General features: G+C 38.3%; 2 protein-coding genes across 2 annotated transcripts; both read left to right on the top strand.

Annotated features, from left to right (window-relative positions):
- Positions 1-247: 247 nt before the first annotated feature.
- LOC127376467 (zinc-binding protein A33-like) lies at positions 248-1,858 on the top strand. Its single transcript, XM_051423387.1, has one exon. The coding sequence runs from the start codon at positions 387-389 to the stop codon at positions 1,812-1,814; it is 1,428 nt and encodes a 475-aa protein (XP_051279347.1). The 5' UTR covers positions 248-386; the 3' UTR covers positions 1,815-1,858.
- Positions 1,859-3,961: 2,103 nt separating this feature from the next.
- Positions 3,962-10,196, top strand: grsf1 (G-rich RNA sequence binding factor 1). The gene is made up of 10 exons (XM_051421958.1): positions 3,962-4,413; positions 5,437-5,581; positions 5,980-6,135; positions 6,418-6,552; positions 8,090-8,231; positions 8,326-8,444; positions 8,922-9,007; positions 9,116-9,251; positions 9,435-9,488; positions 9,848-10,196. The coding sequence occupies exons 1-9, from the start codon at positions 4,189-4,191 to the stop codon at positions 9,476-9,478; spliced, it is 1,188 nt and encodes a 395-aa protein (XP_051277918.1). The 5' UTR covers positions 3,962-4,188; the 3' UTR covers positions 9,479-9,488; positions 9,848-10,196.
- Positions 10,197-10,271: the final 75 nt, after the last annotated feature.

The following is a 10,271-nucleotide window of genomic DNA, read 5'->3' as shown; positions in this document are numbered from 1 at the left end:
CAGTCCTCTTTATGTTAAAATACTACAATCCTCTCCTTGTTTGTGACCATTTCTGTTAATATGTTGCCTTTTATCTTATTTTTGTCTGAAAAACAACTGCCTGTACAAGGAAATTGTTTAAAATCAAAAGGGAAATATTAAACTTCAAATCCTGACACCTCCATCTGCTGGTGGTAAAAGGACATGCCAGTGTTTACTGCTGTTAATAAATCAACCCATGACTGAGGTAAAAGAAAGTGAAAGCACATTCTGACATTGTTGAACAGAGCTGAGACGCCATTACAAGGTGTGAGATCTCTGCTGGAAAACACACGTTTGGAGTATTTGAAACAATCAAGAGACAGTAACTTGGTGAGTCCGGCTGTTGAAAATATCTTCAATAACAAATGGCTGAGAAAACTGCTCTTTTTGAAAGTTACCTGAACTGCCATGTGTGTTCAGAGACTTTCAGAGATCCTGTGTCTCTGAGCTGCAATCACAGCTTCTGTTCAAGCTGCTTGCAAAAATTCTGGGTTCAAGCTAAAAACAAAAACTGTCCCATTTGTAAAAGAAAATCCTCAAAACAAGATCTTCTGGTGAACTTTGCACTGAAGGAACTGGCTGACTCCTTTGCTGGGAGAAAGAAATCTGGATCATCTGAGACAGAAAAAGGAGAGAAGAAGGTGGAGGTGGTGTGTGATAAACATCAAGAAGAGCCTAAATTGTTCTGTAAGGATGAAGATAGAGCTGTGTGTACTGTCTGTGATTTTCCTCACCACGTTGGTCACAAGGTGGTTCCTATAGAACAAGCAGTCAGTGACCTGAAGGACCAGCTGAAATCTGACCTAAAGTCTCTACAGGACAAGAGGGACAAATACAAACAAGTGGAGGAAACATACAATGAAGTGATTCAACACTCCAAGAAGCAGCTGTTGTCCACAGAGAGGCAGATCAGAGCAGAGTTCAACAAGCTCCACCAGTTCCTGAAAGAGGAAGAGGAGTCCAGACTGGCAGCTCTGAGGGAGGAAGAGGAGCAGAATAAGAAGACTGTCAGCAGAGAGATGAAGAGGATTGAGGAGCAGATCTCCTCTCTGTCAGACAGTATCTCTGCTGTTGAAGAAGAGCTGCAGAAACACAACGTGCCATTCCTCAGCAGTTATAAACCCACTCAGACCAGAGCCAGAGTCCAGTGCTCACTGTCAGACCCACAGCTGGTCTCAGGAGCGCTGATAGATGTGGCCAAACACCTGGGCAACCTGTCCTTCAGAGTCTGGGAGAAGATGAAGGACAAGGTCCACTTCAGTCCTGTCATTCTGGACCCAAACACTGCAAACCACTGGCTCTATCTGTCTGATGATCTGACCAGTGTGAGATGTGGAGACATAAACCAGCAGCTTCCTGACAATCCAGAGAGAAACACTAAGTATGCCAATGTTTTGGGATCTGAGGGTTTCAGCTCAGGGAAACACAGCTGGGAGGTGGAGGTGGGAGATCATCCTCGCTGGAATATAGGTTTAGCTAAAGAGTCAATTGACAGGAAGGGGGAGATAAATGCTTCACCAAAATATGGAATCTGGTGTTTATTGCATGATAATGGAAAATACACTGATTGTCTTGGTTATACTGTCACAGTGAAGAAGGGTCTCCAGAAGATCAGAGTCCAGCTGGACTATGACGGAGGAGAGGTGTCCTCCTACAACCCTGAAGACATGACTCACATCTTCACTCACAGAGACAATTTCACTGAGGAACTCTTCCCATATTTCTGTGTTGTAAATGCTGGTGATGCTAAAACTGCTGATATCAAAATCTGTCAAACTGATATTTCTCTTTGATGTTAAGGAATGGAAGTTAATTGTTCCAACTTTAACCTTTAATAAACCTCTGTATCAATATTGTTAGAGATTTATTAGAGTCTAAACTCATCATCAGACAAGCAAGCCAACATTCTGGATCTGTTTGTCTTTCTTTTTTATTTTATGTCTAAAGCAGATTTGATTTTATTTTGAGGGTCACAGAAATGTTTTTTCTCTCAGTTTCTGTGGTCTGAAATAAATTAAATAAAGTGGTTTCAATGCACAATGAAAACATTTATGTCTAATTGTTTTCAGTTCAATATTATTCATCACTTTTGAAAGACAATTAGAAAATAAATCAGAGTAAATAAAGTTTAAACCAGATTAAAAATATACCAAATACTGAAACGGTATTATATTATATGAGCTTTAGCTTTCATAGGTACTAAAACACTTTAAATTATAACTTATTATCTTGGTTGGCAGCATCTTGTTTTTAATCAGACCACATTATAACAATATAAGTGTATCCACTATAACAAATACGTTGTTTTCTGCTGTGTGATTCTTTAATTTTTATCATCATCAGACATCAGTTTTATCTATCAGAATTCTGGATCTTCTGAAGAGTTATTTGAGTTTTCATCATGTTTTAATTTCAGTGGCTCTGATTGTTTTTTGTTCTTCAGCAGAATTGATTTTTGGACAAGAATTGTCTCTACTGTCTGAAACAGATTAGGCAAAGTAGTTTTCATCTTAATTTGTTGTTTTCATGCAACTCAAAAACATGTACACATAACTGTTTTAATTCTGAAATTCATCTCTTGAAAGATCTTGAGCTATAAAGTATTTTTTTAAAATATTTTCTTTATGCAAAATCCATAGTTGGTAACTCATGCCTTTTGTTACTTTTTGATGGACGTCATCAGAATATTTGCTTATGGTGTTTTGAAAACACAAACAAATATTATTATTTTGATTCAATCTTTAATTCTCACCATGCTTTTGTGTAGTTTATACATGTTCAGTATCATAAGTGATATATGGAAATGTCCAGTTCTTGCTCAACATAAAGTTGACAGTCCAATTTATTTTATTTTATTTTTTCTTTCTGAATCAGTTATACCTTTTTAAAATGTACATCACCTGGATATTTTATTTAGAATGTGTCATTCATCATTCATGTAAAATCATATCATTGTTACATGACAAACAAGATAAGGGGATTTGAGGACTGATATCTTGTTGTACCTCCACTTCTGTACCCTTTCTTTTGCACTACATTGCCCTATGCTGCTGTGTCAATTTGGAATTTTTCCTAAGGGGGATCAATAAAGGAACATTTTATCTTAATCTTAATCTTATTTCTTGTCATCCTAACCTCTAGGTGGCAGTATACATGAGACAGTAAGAGCAGAATGACAGAGAGGAAGTACTAGGGAGAAGTCAAGTTGACAGGAGTAGTGGCAATACTTCTTCCCATATAGCCTAATAATTAGATAAGTTTAAAATGGTGTGACTATATGTGTATTTTACTGGGATGGATATTTCAGACTTTTTAAAAATGTAAATTCAGCTGTGCTTATGACAGAACAGTGTATTCATATAGTGAAATGGAAATATGACAACATAAGTAAGCAGGCAGATCTATTATTTTAAAATATTTATTCTGTTGAAACTGTTAATGACAGTGTTTTCTGTTGTGTACAAATGAACTAAACTCAGCTTTATTTATATAGCGCTTTTCACAGTTGATCCAAACTATGTCTCCTAACATAAGAGAAAACACCAAAAGACAAAATATGATCAAATAAAAACTAATAATAATAAGAATAGATTAAGTCTGCCAATTGAGGCAAATCTTTTTTAAAATGTTTTTGGGTTACATTTCCTCTAAATTGTACTCACAATAGCACACCTAATATAATTATTATATTTTTATGACAACAGTAACGTTAAATAATTGACCAAATATTATTTTATTTGTATTTCTGTATTAAAGTTATTTAATTATATTGTTGATTACTATTTACACAAGTGTGACGTGTGTGTTGTTTGTCACAGAATAAATCAATAGATGGATAATATATAAACATTTAGTAATTATAAAAAAAAAAAATCACGACACACACTTTACCGCATTCATCCAACTACCGGAAGTTAACCGGAAGTTGAAAGCGTTTTCCTGTCAGCTTGACAACACCCTTAAAACCTTCTACTGATGCCCTTGACTAACACGCGTGAGTCCGCTCAGCGCTTGTGAATTAGTCCTGAACCGGTAGCTCGCTAAGCCAACGAGCTACATTAATAGAGGACGTGAGCTGAACCTGGCGGGATATCTCCTCGCTTCAGTCTACCTTCAGTCTACCAGGCTGCTGCACTTTGACCTGAGAGCCGGTTGAGCTCAGATAAAATGTCCGCTGGCACTAAGGCGCTGTCGTTGTTGGTGCAGCGGTGTGTCGCAGTGAGACAGCTCACGTTGTCGGCAGGGAGGAAAACAAGCGGCGACGTGTTTTCGGGCAGGTGTGGGATCATTCAGCAGCGAACATGGACATCAACAACCCGGACAGTGTGTCTGCCGAGACTCCGTCAGCTTCAGTCCTTAATGAAAACCAGCCAGTCCGGCTTCTGTAGCAAGGTTAGCCACATGTAGCATAGACCTTACAGTGACTGCATCACCTGGCAACGAGGCTGAATGTGTGCTGTACCAACCTTCATAGATTGTTGTTGTTGTTGTTTTATCAGCAGTTTACTACAGCTTAGTGAGCAGTTTCAGTGTATTTAAGAGGTAGTTATATTCTTACATGTAGGTAGAGGTGGAGGAAGTATTCAGATAATTTAGTAAATGTTCTAATATCGCTCTGTAAAAACACATAACGTTAGCTACACGTGAGTGTGAGTCCTGCTTTATAAATATTACTTAAGTTATGTAACATAAGTATGTAACGTTATGTAAGTATAACCAGGAAAGTGTATGAGTATAGAAAGTGAAAGTACTGTAAAATGTCCCCTGTGACTACTATTAGAGTATTATTACTCATGCATTAATATAAAAGCAGGACGTTACTGTTTTGTTTAGTACTGCAACTAATGATTATTTTCATTATGGATTCATCTGTTGATTATTTTCTCCATTAATGGACCGATTGTTGGGTTTATAAAAATTCAGACAGTGGTGAGAAATGCTGTCAGTGTGTACACAATATATACTGCTGGGTAGTTACGTTTATAACAAAGCATTATATTTTATAAACTCTTGTTGTCTTAATTTGTAAAGCAACAAGTAACTAAATCTGTAAGGAAAAAAGACAGTGAAGTAAAAAGTCCAGTATTTCCCTCTGAGGTGTAGTGCAGTAAAAGTGTCATGAAAAGAAAAGCTGAGGTAAAGAACAGGTACCTCCAGATGTACTTGAGTAAATGTACCACTACATTTAGGTAGAGAGGGGAAATATGGATTAATTAATACAGAGACAATTAACAAAGCATTGTGATGGCAAAATGTATTCAAGCATTATAAGTAATAAATAATCCATGGTGTACCCCATTGGGTGGAATGGCATTAAAGCAGGATTACCTGCAGTAACTGCCTCAGAGCCCCAGGCGGTGGTGGCTTCAGCAAGTGTGTGGCATAGTGTAGTCATATTTCCATTTTGTCTTCCAGGCAGAAACACCTTTTGATGATGAATACCCACCGCTGCCGGACTATCAGCTTGATCCCGAACCGTTGAAGAAGGAGGTATACATCATGCAGGTGAGAGGTTTACCGTGGTCGTGCTCGGCTCAGGAACTCCTGCAGTTCTTCTCAGGTGAGAGTTGGATTTGGGCAGACTCTGTAACGGTCAGTGAGTGTCACACCTCTACTTAGGGTAGCAATTAGAGCCCCACTGATATGTCGGGTAGATTACTGATCGATGTTTTCTTATCACGAATACATTAATATTATTCAAGTGTTCAAGTTTAATCAGTTTAAACTGATACTAAAATGTAATCACTTTCTGTTAATGTTGGATTTGATTGTAGAGACCATTTTCGTATTGCTGAACATCCTGCCTCAGCATACAGTATAATATATCTTTGTCATAACTCTTTAATTACTAAATCAATGCCACAAATGTTAGTCTTACACTGTGGTCTGAAATTGTTACATTTGCTCTCCTGATTGTCCAACAGCAATTTTGAGTAATTCTTTTTTTCTGTGCTTCAGAGTGTAGGATCCGTGACGGGGTGAATGGGATCCATTTAGTTGTGGATAAAATAGGGAGGCCAATGGGACAAGCTTTCATCGAGCTTGAGCATGAGGAGGATGTCAACAAAGCTCTGGATAAGCACCGACAGTTCATCGGTTCACGCTATGTTGAAGGTTTGTCTCTTAGTATAAGTATGAAATACAGATGCTGATTGGACTTACAAAGACATTTTGAAATGCCATAGCAGGGAAATCCCTGATTGGAAATGATGATATTAGTGGTGGCTGGATCGCATTTAGCTGCTTCAGTTTCAGGGTCCTGCTGTTGTTCATGCTGTCACACTGTCATGGCTTACTTGGACTTTTGAATTATTTTTAATAATGTAACTTTCAGTCAATAATGGACAAATTAGCCAATATGAAAATGCTCATGTCCTGCTCTTTGTGTTTTTAAAGTGTATGAAGTGACAAACAGAGATGCTGAAGAAATCCTGAAGAAACGATTCGATACTGAAGTTTGTGAACAGGTGGTGCGGCTCAGAGGTCTCCCCTTCAGCTCTACTGAGGCCGACATCGTTCATTTTTTTTCAGGTATACTGTGATTTAAAAAAAAAAACAACCCCTTACTTGCAAATTGTACTTGCAGTATCAAAAGTAAAAGTACTTATTCTGCAGTAAAATGGTATCAGTATTTACTATTGTATATGATGTTCAGGGCTCCAGACTAACTTTTTGCATTGGTTGCACTGGTGCGCCTAACTTTTTTTTTTTTAGGTGCACCAGCACAAAATTTAGGTGCACCCAAATTTTTCATTGCGTCGCCTTTAACGCCATAAGGTCACCTTTTTATCGCTCTCCATAACTTTTATATCATGTGAATGATTTTTAAACAAGAATAAGGTGTAGAGAAATGCTTGTCTTTATTTGAAGCACTGTTATATATAAAAAGAAAAATAAAGTGTTTAAAGTGCTTCACTGAGCTGAAATTGAACATTTCAAACTAAAACACTAAGCAAAATAAAACATTTCCAAATAAAAGAGTACCTGATTACTACTACCTGCCGCTGAAATGCAGCTGGGAGAGGGGCCACTTTCTCTACACACTTGTCACGGCATATCGTGTGTTTTTTAGAAATGTTATGTTTTTTTTAAGTTTCGATACGAAACGTTGTTGACCCGCTCACGAATGCACTATTTCCGGCCATATTCTGACCGCACTCCTGACAGTACACACAATGCATTGCGTTACGTCCTTTGTTGTACCTCAGCCAGTGAAATTGTTTCAGCCAGTCCTGTTTGAAGGAATATATTTTGACCTTTTTAATTTGGGTCTCGGAGCCGGGCTCTATCCCAGACTCTGTGGTCTCCTCCTCTGGTTCCGAGTCTGATGCTGTCGCCGAAGGACTGGGGCTCGGCAATTTTTAAACACACACAATTTAGCGCGGTGAACAGGACCACAGCCAATCAGAGGCAAAGACCCGCCCGAGCTCTGTCTCTTATTGGTTTAGAACACGATATGATCCTACCATGAGTGTGTGAGTTCGGTCACAGGAGAACACAGAGAGATGATGCACTTGCGAAATAAATTTATGTTTTCACCCGGGCAGCGTCAGGTGCACCAGTGCGACCTAGAAAAATTATTAGTCGCATGTGTGACCAAATTGGTCGCACTCTGGAGCCCTGATTCTTGGATTAATATTACTGCTGCGTGAATGTGTGTGTTCCATTTTACTGCTGTAGATGTTGACCTCATTTTCACATCTACAGCATCATATTCTATAAGATCATATGTTTCCAGAGTCGCTGTCCTTTGAGATGGCATTTCCCAACTAATCAAAGAGGGTTTCTACTTTACCCTTTAAAGTAGGACAATTTACAACCCACAAAGGAACGCTTCTTCAATTTAATTTAATTCAAATTCAAATAAAAGTAAGTTACTAAGTGAAAGTACAATATTTGACTGTGTGGTATAGGGGATTAGAAGTATAAAGTTGCATAAAGTGGAAATACTCAAGTAAAGTACACGTTGACACATTGACAGTATGAGGTTACCTGGCCAACCCAAATTACATTTCAGTGGAAAATGAGTTCATGAAAAATATGAAAAACTGTAAACTGTGTCTTTCAGGTTTGGATATAATAGAGAATGGGATCACCTTTGTCAAAGACTACAGCGGAATGAGAAACAGTGGAGAGGCCTTTGTGGTATTTTCTACTCAAGAAGCAGCGGATGAAGCTCTGCAGAGAGACAGAGGTCTCATCGGAAACCGGTAGGGTTCTGCACATGCTCACATTACACACTTCCTTCACTTGCGCATCATATTTGTCGGTCTGTTGCTCATCCCTTGCCGTGTGTACTTGCAGATACGTTGAGGTGTTTCCCAGCAAAAGCAGCGAGATTGTTTCAAAAAAAACGTCAGCTCCTCCTCAGCCCAGCCCTCCTAGAACGACCAGGAGGCCTGCCTCACCGATCAACACACCTCGTAAGGGGATTTAGGGGTTCATTATTGAGTTTGTAGTACCCCCAAAATGTATTATCATTATTATTATTATTATTATTATTATTATTTTAAAAAATCTGTAAGAAATTTATCTAAGAATAAATCAGGGTCAGAATCTGATGTTCATCATAATATGTAGCTCAAACACTGTGGTTCTAAAACAGGTGGCTACCTGATTGTTGCATAGATTTGATTGTGTGGATGATTTTCTTCATTAAGTTAAGTAGTCATTGGTGCATTTTTTTCTGGATTTTTGATGGTTAGGGACAGAATCCTGGTGAAAATATATTTTAATTGATCAAGTCCTTAAAAACAAAAAACAAAATGAAAGCCCAAATGACACATTAACAAGGTTAGTAGACTGGAAAAGTGGGAAGATGTTTTACAGATATTTGACATTTCTGCTGTCCGTAAACACATTTATTAAAACTGTTTATCCTGGTGTATCTGCTCTATCAGGACCTCATAGTAGCTCGCCCCCCCATTCTCTCTACATCCTTATGAGAGGACTTCCTTTCGGGGCTACCGGAGAAGACATTGTTGGGGTAAAAAAAGAGCAAAAAATTAAGACAAGCACGTCAAGATGTTACAACTCGTTGTGTTGCTGCATTAGAGGTCACTCAGGATTTTCTGATGTGCTTTTCCTCTTGCAGTTCTTCTCTCCTATTGCTGTGTCCAAGATCCTGATTGAACACGGCCCACAGGGCAACCCGAATGGAAAGGCCATGATTTACTTCAGCTGCCACCAGGATGCCATAGACGCCATGTCCAGAGACCGAGAGTATATGGGTAAGACTGTTGGAGAGCCTTTTTTTAACACCAGGACCAGCTGACGTAGGCATTTTTAATAACATAGGAATATCAGTGTATATCAATCAGGATGCTTTCTATCGTGTCAAAATAATTATTGCTGTTCATTGGTCACCTCAAGTTGAACTTTCACTCAACATTTTAACCTTCTCTAATTTCTAGGAGAAAGGTACATCCAGTTATTCCTGAAAACTGGACCAGAATAGAAGGTAGAAGGTGAGAAACACTGATTTACACACCCTCTAATGTATATGACACAGTAATTGGCTCTCAGCAGTGCACAAATGTAAATGACAAAGGAGAATTGTACATCTCTTAGGGACAGTTTAGTGGGTGTCCTTGTTTGTCTTGGATCACAGTAAGAGTTGTATTTACATCCCACCATCTTGGAATTCCCAGCTTTTTATGAAACACATTGCAGTCTCTGTGCTGCTTTCCTTTTGTAAAAATATATTTGGTTTCAAAATCTTTTAAAAGAGTGATGTTACTGGTTTTAGCTTCTTGCACAAACTTGCACTGCTGAGGTTACATTCTTACTCCAGATGTGATTTAACATGTTGTATTTACTCCTGCAGGTGAATGGCGACACAAAGATGCCAAACACATAAACAAGACTATTGTATTCATTTTCCAGCCTGCCTCGTAGACCATACAATAAAACATCCCTGTTGTCAAAAGAGAAACGGCCTTTTGTCTCTCCTCCTCTCGCTACTTATAATAAAGTTGTATTCTGCTCTGTAATGTTAGTAAAGGTTATTAATGTTAAAACATGCCTCAAAATGCATTTTTCTCTTGACACCCACTAAGAGAATTCCTGTAATGTGAAGACGCGGGGTACCTAAGAGCCAGGACACTCTACAATAATGTCTCATGTTAATTTATTGGCTATATAAATAAACATGCAATCAATTTGTCTTAACAGCATATTTATTTTGTCACTGTGTCTTGACAGAACGTGTCCTCTCTGGAGTTTAACTTGACATCATGAGTGATGATACT

The sequence above is a fragment of the Dicentrarchus labrax genome, unplaced genomic scaffold, assembly GCF_905237075.1.
Source record: "Dicentrarchus labrax unplaced genomic scaffold, dlabrax2021, whole genome shotgun sequence".
NCBI classification, from domain to species: domain Eukaryota; kingdom Metazoa; phylum Chordata; class Actinopteri; family Moronidae; genus Dicentrarchus; species Dicentrarchus labrax.
The sequence above is the reverse complement of the archived record's forward strand: the minus strand, read 5'-3'. Positions and strand labels throughout refer to the sequence as shown.